This window comes from Glycine soja, chromosome 15 (assembly GCF_004193775.1).
Source record: "Glycine soja cultivar W05 chromosome 15, ASM419377v2, whole genome shotgun sequence".
Classification (NCBI taxonomy): domain Eukaryota; kingdom Viridiplantae; phylum Streptophyta; class Magnoliopsida; order Fabales; family Fabaceae; genus Glycine; species Glycine soja.
This window is the reverse complement of record NC_041016.1, coordinates 13,905,523-13,922,403: the sequence shown is the minus strand read 5'-3', so window position 1 is coordinate 13,922,403 and position 16,881 is coordinate 13,905,523. Positions and strand designations below refer to the sequence as shown.

Here is a 16,881-nt window from a genome sequence, read left to right as displayed (position 1 = left end):
GAGAAGGGCACAGGTTCAATGGTGGATTTTGACCTCCTCGACAAGATTCTATTGATGATACCAATAAACCCATACTAGTATCTTCTCGAAAGATAACCTCCATGATCATCACCTTTTATGTCTCTTCTCTCGCCTCCACAAGAAGCTTTTCGAAAAGGACAACCTCTCCAAAGATCTAGATCTGAATCGATTACCTAAGCAAGACCTTCTTCGTAGATTAGTGAATATCTGAGAGCATTCCTCCACCTCCTTCCATGGTTGTGAAGAAGACCTCGAAGATCACCTCTCCTCCCTTGTTGGCTTTGTTTTTGTGGTTCATATTTTATGGATTCTTTAAGTTTTTGAACCTATTAATTGGAAGAGAATTTTGAGTTTTTGTATGTTTCGGTGTTGAATCTTATTGTTTAGCTCACAAATTTGATGGTTTTGTGTCATAATCATGTGACTTTGTTTGATTTTGGTTGTTTAGCCGTACTCGTGGGACATCGTCATCAAAAGGAGGAGAAAGAACATTTGTTGATTGTCTTAATAAGAAATTTTTATATTAGTTATAAATATAATCTACGTGAAAAATATTATTCTACATTAATTATATTTATCACTGATGTAAAAAGTTAAAAGATTTGAGATATAGCTTTAAATTATCTGAACCTATATTCAAGCAATAAAAAAACATCATATTTCAATTTTATGAGAATAAAAAATATACTAAAAATTTTATAAAAATAAAATTTAAATATTTTAATATTTGTAGAGATAAAAAATATATTTTAGTTATTACTGGTCAACATGACCCATTAGATATGCTTTCATTTAATTATTAAATTAAATACGCATGAGATATTTCCTGCCTAGACTAAAAATATCTACTAACATGTGACACGTGACGATTCTCACATGCTGGGGTGCTGGGTACTGAATTTTGAGATTCCTAAAAATAGCACAAACAATAAATTCCTTATTCTCAGCGACTTTTTGTTGTGGGGATTACACTGGCCAAACAACAAAAGTAATGTCATGGTACGAGCCATGGATCTAATTTGGTCTAGTTTTTTTTTGAAAAATAGTACTTGGGTTTAAATTTTTAAAATTTACAATCTGTCAATTGGATCAATTAACCAGACTCTTTTAAATTCGATTGTTTAATCTAAAAAAAAATTTATTATATGCAAATAATCTCATCAAACTTAAATATAATTATCAGCTGACCGAGTAATATTCAAATAAGGATAAAAGAGAGAAAATTGTTGTTTTAATATCAGTTCGACATATTCCTATTCGTTTAAAGAAAAAACTCAGATTTTTTTTTCTAAATAAAGAAAAATATTTAGATATTTATCAAAAGAGAAAAAGGAAGATTCAGATTCGTAAAATACAAACAGCGAAGGCAACCATTACATTCCAAAAACCAATTATTATTATTTGATGGAACCAATTGCTTTTTAGTTGAATGCATAATAATTTTTAGTTGAACCGATAAAAAAAATTGCGCTATATGTGTAGAGATTAAATTAAAAAGGCACTACAGTATAAAAATTAAGTTAATTTTATTTTTAGTTGAACCGATTACAAGTGATCAAATATATTTTAAATTCACTTAAACATATCTAGTTTTTAGTTTTAGTTCCTCTAATATTTGTAAGTACAATTTTTATGTATTTCAGTAGTATATAATTTTTCACACTATCAATTAATGAAAATTAACATTATTATAATTTGAGTATTTATTTTAAAGTTAATAACTTTATTGTATACTAGTTCGAAAGAAGCACTCCACTTTTAGACTGAAAGTTATCTATATATATAATTGAGTGTAACATGTTTTAAAAGATGTGTAAGTGTAATTAGAAGTTAAAATAAAATGTTGTAGTGATTTATAATAGTTAAGGATAAATACATCTAAAAGAAAGATGACACCAAATAAGATTATTTCCTTTATAATAATTAGTTGAAAAAGAGACACTTCATGCCTCTATGTTTATTTTTAAAAAATAAAAATAAAAAATAATTAAAAAATGCAGTGATAATAATATTTTTTAGGGAAAATGACACCAGTTATATTTTAAAGATTTATGAAGAAAATAAAAACTATTATATATATTAAAAGGTAAGTTAAGAATAAGAAATGTGTAAAAAAAATAATTGTTTTTATTAATAGTAATATATATATATATATATATATATATATATATATAAAATAACTAATGATTTTTTATCATTTTTTCAAAATAAAAAAAAGATAATAGAAGTTAATGGATGATTTGTAAAGATAATCATAGGGATAAAATAATAAGTTATAAATATAATTATAATGGTAAAATAAACATAAAAATATATACACCATAACAATATAAAATATCACTACACAACTTATTTACTCAATTTTCATTCCACAAATGTTCAAACTTTTATTTTTTTTCCTTTCTTGCTAATAATATTTTTGTAGCTCTATTGAAAGTTGTCACATGTTCATGTTATGTTTTTAGTTTTATGTCACATGTTAAAATACTTACTAAGTTTTTTTAAGAGTTGTCACCTGTTACAAAAATATTACATCACAACACCAAAATAAACTAAGTATAACGTAAGCATTTTTGTAAAACAGATTCCTACACCAAAAATATTGTCACATCACGTGCAACACCTAGTTACTCACACTAGCTAGATGGCAAAAATAGAAAAAAGATAAATGAGAAATATCTCCTAATTTTTTTTAATTTAAAAGATCTTTGATGACAAATTAATTGCAGAAGATGAAATTATTTTAAAAAAACAGTTTTTAAAACAAAACAGAAAAGAAGAAAATCAAATATACCCTTATATATGTCATAACACAAATGAAAAATATCTCTTAAAAACCACAAATAAAAAATATTTTACAACAATCAAAATCACTATACTTACATATATATTTTTTGAGAAATTTAGGAATACACCCTCTAATAGATCCGAATTTCCTAGGTCCCAAAAAACATGCTTTCATATAATCAAACAATGGGAATTATATTATGAAGATCAAACGATTCATATATCATTTAAGTAAATTCAACTTAAGAAAAAGTCTTTAAAATTCTATTTGCTTGATCTTTGTTATACATCCAGATTCATGAATGCGTGATTGTGTGACAACAACTTAACCAAAGTGTTAATTTTTTGTATGCTAATTCTCATATATTTTTTTTTTTATCATAATTCATATTGTATTTTTAACTTTGTTATATGAATCAAACAAATAAGTTTCTTTCTCTAAAAGAAATACACCTTTACTTCTATAATGTATAAAACTACAATCATATTATAACTAAAATAATTTTATTGGAGTAAAATAAAACCAATAGAAATTATAATTTTTTTTATCTAAATATTTAATGTAATTACATGCTTGTAGTTAAACTTGAGAATACATATTCAACATCATTATACTAATTGATTTGTTGGTCCATGCACTCTATAAGTACATGTAGAGATTACAAATATATTTATAATTTTAAAATTTAAATTAAGAAAGAAAAGTTTTGAAGTTTTTTCTTTTTCAAAAGTAGTTTTGAACTCTCTTAACCAAATACAAAAATATCTATAAATTTTTGTTTGCTCTGACTTTCTCATTTTACCATAAGTGGCATGATAAGAAACTGAAAATTTGGCACCAAAAAAAGGGTGGTTTGGTTGGGGCAGTGAGTACCCACAGTGCCCACACATGTAAAAGAAAACACACACCGTCATCTACTTTCTTTTTCTGGAACAACCTCAACTTACCCCTTTCTTAGCTAAATTCCTCTCCACTCGTTTTATGCCCTCTTCTCAATCTCATCATCATCATCATATTCATTTTCCTTCAATAACTCTCCCAACAAAAAAGCTAACTAATCCTCACACCACTTTCTTCTTCTTCTTCTTCACTTCTCACACTCATTCATTCTTATTATTACTATCCACACCCTTTCGTTCGTTTTGTTTGGTTCTCATGGGTTGAACTTGACCCCCTTGCCACTGCGACGCCGTTTCCGTTAAATGGAGTGGGACAGCAATTCCGATCTCAGCGATGACGACGCCGTTTCGTATGTCCTAAACGACGACGATGATGACGCCGTTGGACCCCTCCCCTTCCCCGTCCTCCAAACGGCACCGTGCGGCTTCGTCGTCACCGACGCGCTCGACCCCGACCACCCCATCATATACGTCAACGCCGTCTTCGAGATGGTCACCGGATACCGCGCCGAGGAAGTGCTCGGTCGCAACTGGTTAGTGCCCTCTATCGAGAAATTTCGTTTTTTTTAGGTTTAGGTTTTTGTGAGCATTTTTGTTTTGCTTTGAAATACTAGGAAAAATTGGAATTTGTAATGCTTGTGGTACCGAATTCCAGTGGTGGCTCGAATTTGGAATGGAACTGTTGCGTTGTGCGTGTTTGGGGTTTATGAAGGGATTTGGATTTTTGACTTTTGCGTGATTCGTGTAATCGTGATAGCTTTTTGGGAATTTTGTTGTCTGTGTTGAGAGGTGCATTTCTCGGTTCTATGGCGGAGAACTCGTTCGGGTGTGAAGGGATTGGGGAAATTAACTTAATACTGCACGTGATGTCGTGATGAGATGCTAAACGTGCTTTTTTTTTTGAGTAATGCTATATCTTCTTACAAATATCTCTGATATGTTATGAAGAAATTATTAAATGAAAAAGAGATATATTTAGTGTATTGGCAACTTTAAAGTCATTCGATATTTTCTTTATTTAGTAAGTAGGAGAATTAGTAAGATGATTTTGAATTATTATTTTTTTCTCTGTTTTTATGACTTGCACTAAATCCTGAAACTCCACTGTTTTGTGAATGATTTTGGGTGCTTTAAGAAAAGATTGTGAAAATGGTCATTTCCAGATAGGTGTCCTGAGTTAGGGCTTTAACTTTGTTTTAAGTGCTGAACTTCTTATTATTATTTTGGTCCTTTGATTGAAGGGGTTTGGGAATCCAATTCTGTAGGCTATGCATGGTGTAATGAACTTGTCTGCTTGGTTGGTGTGTGTGGAAATGAAATGGGATTTTTATTAGGGCCAAGACTATTTAATGTCTTCCGATGAGATATTCCTTTTGCGCACCTTTATTTTCTTATGGATTTTGTGAAACAGTTTGATACGGTTCTTTGGTAGGGTTTGTTATATTGCTCTAGTAGGTGGTGATATGACAAAAGGTAAGTAGTTTGAATTGTACAAAACCTAAATAGCAGGGGGCAGATGATATAGGATTTAGGAGGGTAAGAGAAATAATCAGAAAGAAAGAAGAGCGAATAAGAGCAGAACAGAGAGAGAAGAGAGAAACAGATAGATCAAAGAATTGGGTAGTGCACTTCTATTATTATCATTCCAATCTGTGTTGAATATACAACAATCATCTTTTATTTATAGGCAGCTGCCCAACAGCTATAAAAAATCATAATTAACTAACTAACTAACCAACTTACATTCTTTTCCTATTTATATTTACATTTACATAACAATACCCCTCCCCTAAAAGAGGATCCTTGCCCTTGAGGTTCTTGAACTTCAAACTGAATGGTACGAGGAAGATAATTTCTGTTCAATCCCCAAAGTTTTCAAGAACTTCTAAATATTACTCACAAAATCAGGATCCCCATTACTAATTATCTCCACTGGTGCTCGATATAGTTTGTAAATTTGATACTTGAAGTGCTGAGCCAAGTGTTACTGCTGTATATGGATGTGAAAGGACCACAAAATAGGACTTTGATAGAACAACAATTTATAAAAGTAATAAAAATATAATATAGAACACTGAAATCACACACAATACAGCAGATTATCTTCTGTCCAAGAGACAAAGTCTCCTTCAGAGATTATCTTCTGTCCACAAACTACAAATAACTTCACACTGCCTAATTACACATCATACTATCAAATATATACCTCCTAATTCATAACTATCAGCTGTTATTTTCTACACATAACTACCTTTCTGCAATTTCTAATACATAACTGTTTTTTAAAGCAGTTACGAGTTTCTAATACAGAACTGATTTCTAGAACAGTTATTTTCTACACATAATTGTCATAACTGCCCCTAACTTCAGTTTCCATCATTTCTGCCTGCTGGAAACATCAGCCTTGTCCCCAAGGTTGAAAGTTGGAAACTGGTTTCTTCCACATTATCCTTACCCACTTCAATACGAATTACTACTTCATCTTTGTTTAGGACTTTATTATCTCCCAAAATTACCAATCTTAATTGTTTCACTGCTCATTGATGTAAGGGATGGAACTTTTCTCCACACCAAAAGCATGAACCATTGCTTTTCCTTTCTATCAATTCTTGGTATGTTAAATGGCACAGACCTCTTCTTTTCACCCCCAAAATTATGCCCATCTCCATCCTTATTTTGCCCAGAAGATGCTGATCTTGAAAGAAGATTTCTGTTATGTGAATTTCATAGACCAAAATCTCGGTTGTTTCCTCCATCCCTATTGTTTCTTCCTTTAGATGAGGCAGTTACGGAACTTGAACAGAGACAGATCCCAATCCTATTCCTCCTATTCAATGGCCTCTATGTAGTCCTGAAACTGCTTCCACCATTATTCCACCCACAAGTGCAGGCAGATCTGAAATTTCTGCCTCCTTATGGTTTGCATACTGCTTGCTTGAATTCTTGTTTTTGGTTGAAATGTTTGCACCTGATGCTTAATTTCAGGTTGCATCCCACTCAAAAAATAACCCCAAATAATATTCTTCTGGTGAACAATTAACTTGTGATGAGAGAAATTCAAACGCTTCTATAAATTCTTCAACCAACCCCTCTTGTCTCAACTCAGCCAGTTTTGTAGAGTTGAGTTAGGCTCCAAACCCACATTCTAAGGGACAATAGTCTCCTACAGAGATTATCCTCTGTCCACAAACTACACATATGACATAACTATAGAAAGGGACTCAGACTAAGACACCTAATTTCCCCTACCAACTACTGACTTAGATCTTTGCTACAATTGGAACTAAGGGACTCAGATTGGAGGATCTTGAACGTTTTTGTGAACAATTCTGGGCATTGCCATGGGCATTACAGAATGCTCGTGTTTATTGAACTTAGAAATGAGTGTAGTTTACTGAGAGGAACAAAGTTCAGTGTTCTGTGATTCAGTTTGGTTTTCATTTTTATAGAAATTCTTGTGTGATTAGATGACGAAATTAGAAAAAGGAATTGAGATTGAGATTGAGATGAGAGTGAATTTGAATGGGGAGATTAGATTTTTGTGATCTTTTTAGATTGGTTGTTTTCTGGGTTGAGAAATGAGTTTTGAGGGTTTGGAGTAGAAGACTTTTTATGTCCCCAGTTGCTGATTTATAGTATGCTGTGTCCTCAGTTGGTGATTTATAAGGTTGGGGGTTGAAGGCATTTTATGTCCCCAGTTGGTGATTTATAGTATTTTTGTTCTCCCATTGCGTCAAGTTCGATCCGTGTCAACGAGAAGCTGATATATATAGCTTCTAAGTTTATTTTGCTATTTGATGTGCTTTTACCCACTGATTTGAGTATTCGATGCAGTAGCAAGCATGCATTTAGTTAAAAAGTTGGGAGAAGGGTTTAAGAAAAGGTTATTTTTGAGCATAGTATGTAGTTGGGATAGTGACTTCTAAATCACATGGCATTTTTTTCCTAAACGAACTGTAATTAAATGGAGTTTTGTGGATTTTATGCAATGGCAAAACAATATAATTGATGTGCTAGTGGTGTTGATGATTTCATACAAATCTTACCATGTAAAGGGAATACTAGAAAAGGTTTTAGCATTCACTCCCCTGCTTGAACATCAATGATTGTTGATGATGTCACTTCTCCTGCAGGAGGTTTTTTGTAAAGAAATACTGTACTGTTACTAGTGACCAAGACTTAAGTGCATGCATAGTACATGTGTATTTGTGCAAAAAGATTTGATAAATTAAAGGAGTTTAATATATTGCTCCCGGCTGCAAGAGGTGTTTCTGAGAATTTTGTCGCATAGCATTTATTGATGATGGTAGAATTAGATAGTGTTGTTGATTGTTGTTATTAGAACTTGTTGATTTAAATTATTCAGGTATCCATCCCATGTACAATTGCTAATCTCAGTCATGATGAATAACTGAATAAGTAAGCCTGTTTCTTCTTGAATGGTCTGTAATTGGTGGTTCCTAATTTTGGAATGTATATAAAGTGTTTTTCATTTGATACTCTCAGAAACTGGACAACCATGTTGCAATTTAAAGTTTAAACCTCTTAGGTTTATCTTTAATTTTTCAATTTCGCCTGTCTTCTGTATAGGAGGATTCTTACCCCCTCTCCAGTCTCTGGTTTTCACTCATTTTTCTCTTATAAAATTAATGCTTTTTTTTTTTTTATATAAAAAAGTTGTCAAAACTGGATGCCTTCATGGCTTTGGTTTCCCAGCTTTCAATGTCTAGTGCTTATATTGTTAATATGTAAAATATGTTATTAATGATTAGATCAAATGCATTTGGAAGTTAAATTCTTTGAAACAATATTCCTCATTATTAATTTAAATAAGATATTTTATAGTTTTGCTAAAATTTTTGATAGTTGTATGCAGTTTATATCTTTATAAATTGCTTCTTTTCCTATCTAGTACACTGTTTATCTACATTAGAAGAAGTTGTTTCGGCTTGACAGATTATAGAATCTTAGGACACTGGGTTTGGGCCTAAGCCTAACCACTCAGCTGAACAGGGTAGTTTGATAAGAGCTGCTGATGTGGCAGTTAGTTAGGATATGCGAGTGGTTATTGGGAAAGGGGGAATAGGTGTAATCATCATTCAGTATCTTTTCTGTTAGAAATCTAATGGGTTGGTCAGAGAGAGAATTATCTCTTCTCTGAGGAGCTTTGCTCTGGGATTACAGGGGGTCTTGTAATATTTTTTACCTTTTTCTATCAATAATATGTTTTGATTTCTCTTGAACTCAAGTTCTAATAGAATAAGGTTTTTTGAGATAAATGGAAGATTTGTCTTGTATGCTGAGTGTTGTAAATGTCCTATTGCTGTTCAAATTTTTTTTAGTAACATTTGTGAGAATAAATTGTATAATCATATTATTGTCACTTCAAGCGAGAATTCTTCTTGTCTTTAATATTTTGGACATTTGATGATGTAACCTGTACACTAACTAGGGAGAAAAAGAAGGAAATAAGGCACAAGAGCATTCTATATAAGCGAACAAGCAATTCATGCGAGCCCTTTATGACATGTCTTACTTGCTTAAGTCTCAACCTTTTCGAATTCAATGTGGTATGTTCTAATCATTTAAAATATTTTGCAGCCGTTTCTTGCAGTGTCGAGGTCCATTTGCTAAGAGAAGGCATCCATTGGTGGACTCGACTGTTGTTTCAGAGATTAGAAGGTGCCTTGACGAAGGGGTTGAATTCCAAGGTGAGTTGCTGAACTTTAGGAAAGATGGATCTCCACTTATGAACAGATTGCGGCTGACGCCTATATATGGAGATGGTGAGATAACTCATGTCATTGGAATCCAGTTCTTCACAGAGGCAAACATTGATCTTGGTCCCCTTCCGGGTTCTACAATTAAGGAATCTACTAAATCATCGGATCGGTTTCATTCTGTGCTTTCCTCGTTGAATCCTCTTCCAGTGGGCGATCGTAATGTTACTCGTGGAGTTTGTGGGATATTGCAATTAAGTGATGAGGTATTGTCTCTCAAGATACTTGCTCGCTTAACTCCAAGAGATATTGCATCAGTTGCTTCTGTTTGTAGGCGATTGTATGAGCTAACAGAAAATGAAGACCTTTGGAGAATGGTGTGCCAAAATGCATGGGGCAGTGAGACTACACGTGTTTTAGAGACTGTGCCTGGTGCAAGGAGACTTGGATGGGGACGGCTGGCAAGAGAACTGACCACTCTTGAAGCAGCAGCATGGAGGAAACTGACTGTTGGAGGTGCTGTTGAACCTTCACGCTGTAATTTTAGTGCTTGTGCAGTTGGTAATAGAGTTGTCCTATTTGGTGGTGAAGGGGTTAACATGCAACCTATGAACGATACCTTCGTATTGGATCTCAATTCTAGTAATCCTGAGTGGCAACATGTCCAGGTGAGTTCTCCTCCCCCTGGTCGGTGGGGCCACACACTTTCTTGTGTTAATGGTTCTCGTTTGGTTGTATTTGGAGGCTGTGGAACGCAGGGCTTGCTCAATGATGTGTTTGTTCTGGACCTGGATGCAAAGCCTCCAACTTGGCGTGAAATTTCTGGATTGGCTCCTCCACTTCCGAGATCTTGGCATAGCTCCTGTACTCTTGATGGTACCAAGTTGATAGTTTCTGGTGGCTGTGCTGATTCTGGGGTACTTTTGAGTGATACTTTCCTCCTTGATCTGTCAATGGAGAAACCTGTCTGGAGAGAGATACCAGTGGCATGGACTCCACCTTCGCGTCTGGGTCACACACTATCCGTTTATGGTGGTAGGAAAATACTGATGTTTGGGGGTTTGGCCAAGAGTGGGCCCCTGCGTTTTCGCTCCAGTGATGTATTCACGATGGATTTAAGTGAGGAGGAGCCATGCTGGAGATGTGTAACGGGGAGTGGAATGCCTGGTGCTGGAAATCCTGGAGGCATAGCTCCTCCTCCTAGACTTGATCATGTGGCTGTCAGCCTTCCAGGTGGGAGAATTCTGATATTTGGTGGGTCTGTTGCGGGCCTTCATTCTGCTTCCCAGCTTTACATACTAGATCCAACTGATGAGAAGCCTACATGGAGAATCCTAAATGTACCAGGGTGCCCTCCAAGATTTGCTTGGGGACATAGTACATGTGTTGTTGGAGGGACAAGAGCTATTGTGCTGGGTGGTCAAACTGGGGAGGAATGGATGCTAAGTGAGCTCCATGAACTTTCCTTGGCAAGTTCTGTCATCTAGACCCAGTTAATAAACGGGCATGCTGTTGCAAAGGAATGCTAAAATCAGGAAATCATTTTAAGGAGGAAAAGGTTTGTGTTGGTCACTGATAACTCTTGATGAGTATTGCTCTGGTCAGAACATTTGTGTATTAAGTCATTTCTACAATGCATTTTATTTTATGGTTGATTCTGGCTCGAGAACTTTTCAATGAGTGACACAATACCATGTTTGGCTTTTTTGAGGTTTTGTGAGACTTTGCCCTTCAGTATGCACAATGAATTATTCTTCCTGAGTAGACTATTAGTGTCTGATAACAAGTAGGTATTATATTAGGATAGTAGCTCACTTGATTTCCCTGTCTGTTGCTTTGTTCAAATTATGTATTTTGAACCATGACGAAGGATAGAAAAAAAATGCTGTTTATAGTAACGTAATTAGGTCTGTTGTATGTAATGGAGGTATCTACTTCTGTTTTATGCTTTTGAACGAGTCAGCTGACGTGGTCATAATTGGTTGTACTGGTTTGTGCCACTGCAAACAGGTGTATAAGCTAGGGAACCTTGCAGTTTGTACATATTTTTGTTAATGTCGTGATAATATGGAGTATGGGAACATTTGTATGGTTTATTATTATTTTTCTTGACATATGTTCAGATGTTCTAGCATTTGTGTTCGATGGTATTGCTGTGACTATACTTGTTTGGCCATGATAAATCATTATCTGAGACTGTAACATGGAAGATATTAGAGTTAAAATAAGTACTGATTTGTTTGGTTCAGATTTTGGCATAATTAAATTAAAAAAATGGTTAAATAGTAAGTTCAGAAAATAATGATTTTGTTTCAATGATAAAATGTAGAATGATTTTTGAAATATAATTATTATGTTATGCATTTAAATTCTATGGATCTTGTGTTTAGAATTAATTTTGCCCTAGAAATTTAATTATTTTTACTTATAATTAATGTTTTTCACTCTAATATGCTGGGTTTTTAACAGTATACGTGAATGCTTGAAGGACCGGGTGGTGATACTAGAGCATTTTTAGAGAGGGTGATTCTCTGATTGGTTAGTTAAGCATGATTCAAGAGATAATGTTGCATAAAGCATATGGAAATGTTAACATACTGTCAGATATGATGGACAATGTAATATAGGCGCGAGTAAAAAGATGTCTTCTGGCTAGTTGGTCTTTTCCTATTTAGGATGTCTAGAAACGCACACCAAAGTGCTTAATGTAATTATAGGCTTGATCAAACAGTTTCCAACTGAAGTATTGTTTCACTAAACATCAATAAATGGTTATTTTGAAATTTAAATCCAGTCAGACCACGCCATCTATGGAAACAAAGTGAATAATTAGGACTGAGTTACGAGTTATAAGGTTGATTCAGTGTTGAGAAATGGTGAAGGAAGAAAGGAGGGGAAAGGAGTTGTGGGTTCAAATGTTTTCAATTGATATTTTTAACAAAATTAACAAATTGACGTTTGTCGATTAAAAAACTGAATTAGGTTTGAGTTACACCTCGCCAATAGTAATTGAATTTGGATTGAGTATCACCCTCTTTTCTTTTTGTTTTAATATTGTATTTTAAAAATTGTTTAACTGTCCCTTTTTGTTTCATACCATACTAGTTGCATCTGGTAAAAAAAAGTTGGATCCCCCAGAGCCCCTAAACTCATTGATGCCATCCTCTTTTTGTTCCCCCTCTACTTTGAGGTCAGGAGATGCGACCACCAATGCTATCATAAGATATTCAAATGATAAAACAGTAACTTGAGAAGAGCCAGCAATACACTCCATAGGAATTTTCTTTTATGGGTTAAAATATATTGAAAATTACAAAATTAGGAGAGAGCGTGATTAAATACTATGTAGGATACATTGAATTTTATAATTTTTACTAAATTTCAACCAATGACAAATGATGTGTTCAAAAGAATGTGATCCTAATATTTTTTACATTAATTTTGTTCTATTTCATTCACTTCACCCTTCATTAGAAATAACAAAGTCATTTATTGATGGAGAAAGTGACTGTTTTTTTTTTTTTTTTTTTTTATCTATAGGAAACGGAAATAGGTAAGGAGTTTATGTTAAGAGTAATACTCTCCCGTCCCATTATAATTGTGGTGTAAGAGAAAAAAATTCATCCTAAAATAATTATCATTTTGTTTTTTAATACAACATTAATTACCTTTTTTCATTATTATCCTTTATAATATTAATGGTTGACAATAAAATTTATAAATAAATTAATGATGATATAAGATTAATTTTATAAAATTATTATTCTTTGATCTATTAATTATTTTGTCTTGGTCTGTATAAAATATTGTAGAGAGTAATAGTTAGTTAAAAATAAGCTCTATATGTAGAACACTTTGGTACGGTTGATTGTATCTTTTATCATATTAATGAAATACAATGAGATACTTTATTGGTACTGTTCTCCTTTTCTTTGAGATCAATTACTGGTTACTCGTATCTCTTCTCCTGAATTTTCTGCTAGTTTATAACTCACACATTACTTAATTAATTGAGCTAAACCTTGGTAAAAAAATGACTTTGTACTCAAAGATATTAGTCCTTTCATATCTCTGTTTTACGGTCACGTAGTTCCATTTCCGCTAAAAAGAATGTTAACTACAGTTTACTCTTGAATATGTCGTTATTAATTACGCAGGAAGATTCCATGAACTACAAAATGCGTTTCACCAATATGACAAACCAAGAAAGTAGAAATCCAAAACGTAGTGTTTGTCGTTAGTGGTTTTGTTCATATGTTAATTGCGGGCACTCTTGGAATATAGCTATCTAACTCAGTCAATCAAGTATATCCATGGCATATGGTATCAAAGGAATTCATAAGACCTGGCATCATGCATGTCACATCTGAATGTTGGAACGGCCACGCGGTTCATTGTTTTAAAAATTAGGATACATATATGATTGTTTTCTTTAATAAAGGAAAGAGATTTTGCATATCAATTACATTACTTTCCCCTCTTCTTCCAATTTGCTCCTCACTATCACTCTTAGTCTTTTGAATTCTCATCTTTTGTTCGATGTCGACCACACTTATCATTGTCATGGGTAGGATTTTAACTTTAGTTACATTGTTTTGTTTTCAATTTTTATGTAGTTCTGTTTCTTGTTAGTCACAAGATTTTTGTTCTGATTGAATACTAACACATATTGCAGTTGTTGCGCTAGTGGTATTTGGTTAATGCCTGAGAATGCTTCAGATTGCTCGTAGGTTTCTTACTCCAGACACACAATTTATGACACTCACTATGGATAAATTTCTGAACGAGATGGAAAAGGAGCGGCCGATCAGATTCACCGATCAACATCTGAGGATTGCAACTGATAACTACTCTTACTTGTTAGGGTCAGGAGATTTTGGAAAAGTCTATAAGGGAATTTTTAGCGACGGAACCATTGTAGCTGTGAAGGTTCTACACGGGCTTTACGACAAGAAAATGGAGGAGCAGTTTATGGCTGAAGTGGTGACAATTGGCAAAACTCATCATTTCAATCTGGTTCGGCTCTACGGATTTTGCCTCGAAAGAAACTTGATAGCACTGGTTTATGAATACATGGGGAATGGCTCTCTTGACAAATATTTGTTTCATGAAAACAAGACCATAGGATTTGAAAGGCTTCATGAGATTGCAATTGAGACAGCAAAAGGCATTGCTTACTTGCATGAAGAATGCCAGCTAAAAATAATCCACTATGACATCAAACCATGAAATATTCTCTTGGACAACAACTTCAATCCTAAAGTTGCTGATTTTGGTTTAGCCATGCTTTGCAACAGGGAAAATACTCATCTAACCACGACAAGAGGTAGGGGGACTCCAGGTTACTCTGCACCTGAACTTAGGATGCCTAATTTTTCTGTGATTCACAAGTGTGATGTTTATTGTTTTGGAATGTTGTTATTTGAAATTATAGGCAGGAGAAGAAACCTTGCGTTGAACTTGTCGAAAGCCAGGAGTGGTTTCCAATGCGGGTTGGAAAAGGTTTGATGCTGGAGAATTTGAGAAGTTAATAATAGCATGTGGTGTAGAGTAGAAAAATAGGGAGATAACAGAGAGAATGGTTAATGTAGCTCTATTGTGTGTTCAGTATAAACCAGATTCAAGGCCTATAATGAGTGATGTGGTGAAAATGTTGGAAGGTTCAGTGGAAAATCCGAAACCTTTGAACCCATTTCAGCCATTTATGGATGGGAATTTCACTTCTCATCTGGTCCAAATGCCACTGACCTACATTACAGATACTAGCGGTTCTTCTGTTGTGGTAACTGACTCTAGCATTGTACATGCTACTCCTACTATGAGGAATATGCCATTGGATAAGCCTCAAGTTAGGGTTGATTGTGGACCTATGCTACTTGATGGAATATTCTATACTTGATCTGTAAAATATTTTCCTTTCTGTTAGTTTGATTCTATTGAATCCAATTATCCATGTTTACTTATTTATGTTTTTACCATAATATTCTTTTCTATTTGCCTCTAAACTATATGGAGTTAACTGCTTTATATAAGTGAAGCAAACAGGTAAATATTGGCTCCAGAAAGATATAGGGAGGTCAATCAGCAACTTCACCTCAGCCAAGGTTTTAAAAAACGGTATATGATTGGTGCTGCAACATCAAGGTTTTTGAGGTCTCTATAACCACCATTACAATTGTCATTACCTAACGGTGATACTTTGTCGGCAAGAAAAAAAATGTTAATGGAGAAAAAGTATAAAGACTAAAAGTTTAGGAGATAAAGATAAAATTCAAAAAAAGTTTAACGACCAAAAACTTATTAAATCCAGAAAAAAGCATAGCTATGAAGCAAGAAGAAAAGATGACAGGGCAAACAAATGGCGTTTTCGTGATGGAAGTTTTGTTCGCTGAAGCTGCTCATATTTGTTGTTAAAGATTAGATAAAGGATAGAGGAGAGAAGATATATTTTCGAAGTTATTCATTTGCTCTTTCAATAGAGATAGACTTAAATATACAAAATAAAAAATCTCTTATTTTTAGGCATGACTAAAACAGTTTCTAATATGATAAAAATAAAATCATAACTCCTAAAGAATATATCTTAAGCAACATATAATTTTAAATTTTAAAAATTAGCTAAAACATCCACTTATGCAGTTATTGTAGACACAGTTTCAACAAATCTCCTCCTTGCCTCAATGGTTGCAGACACTAGTTTATTTCTTAAAGCTTAAAATCTAGCTTTTGGAAGAGCTTTTGTTAAGACGTCTGCACTTTGATCTTCAGTTCTGTAGTAAATTAGTTTGACTTCACCTTCTCTCTGTGCTTCCCTTAAAAAAACAACTTGATCTTGAAATGCTTAGTCCTGCCATGAAAAACAGGATTATTTGAAATGGAAATAGCTGCTTGATTATCAACAAGAATCTGTGTAGGCTCCTTTTGTTCCATATGTAAATCAGGAAGTATACGCCTTAGCCAAATAGCTTGATTCACAACTGCAGTGCTTGCAACCTCTGTCCACAACTTCTTTGACAACTCCTTTTCATACAACATCCACCTTGTCATCTCCATGATACTTCTATTTTTCTCTCACTTACACCATTTTGTTGTGGGGTTGTATGGTACAGTGAGTTGGTGCTCTATGCCAGCTTCTTCACAAAATTTGTGAAAGGTGTCATTTGCATATTCCTTCCCATTATCTGATCTTATTATGCTTAACCTGCAACCACTTTGATTCTCCACCAATGATTTATGTTTCCAAAATATGTTAGCTACCTCATTCTTGGATTTAAAGAAATAAATCCAATAAAATATGGAATAATCATCAATAAATGTAATATAATATCTATTACCATTCAAAGATGTTGTTCTCTGAGGTCCTCCGACATCTGTATGTACTAACGGCAATTTTTGTGTTGCTCTCCACGTTGTTTGGAAAAATGGTAATCTAATTTGCTTGCCATATGGACAA

At 33.9% G+C, this 16,881-nt stretch overlaps 1 protein-coding gene and 1 pseudogene across 2 annotated transcripts; both read left to right on the top strand.

Annotated features, from left to right (window-relative positions):
* Positions 1-3,663: 3,663 nt before the first annotated feature.
* LOC114386684 (adagio protein 1-like) lies at positions 3,664-12,217 on the top strand. 2 transcript variants are annotated; one of them, XR_003661143.1, is made up of 3 exons: positions 3,664-4,241; positions 9,310-10,986; positions 11,898-12,217. XR_003661143.1 is itself a non-coding variant. In XM_028346723.1 (2 exons), the coding sequence occupies exons 1-2, from the start codon at positions 4,012-4,014 to the stop codon at positions 10,913-10,915; spliced, it is 1,836 nt and encodes a 611-aa protein (XP_028202524.1). In that variant the 5' UTR covers positions 3,665-4,011; the 3' UTR covers positions 10,916-11,559. The 2 variants fall into 2 exon arrangements, 1 of the variants encoding a protein (XP_028202524.1); XM_028346723.1 differs by lacking the exon at positions 11,898-12,217 and having other exon boundaries at positions 3,665-4,241; positions 9,310-11,559.
* A 1,617-nt stretch (positions 12,218-13,834) lies between these two features.
* On the top strand, positions 13,835-15,389 carry LOC114386685 (annotated as a pseudogene).
* Positions 15,390-16,881: the final 1,492 nt, after the last annotated feature.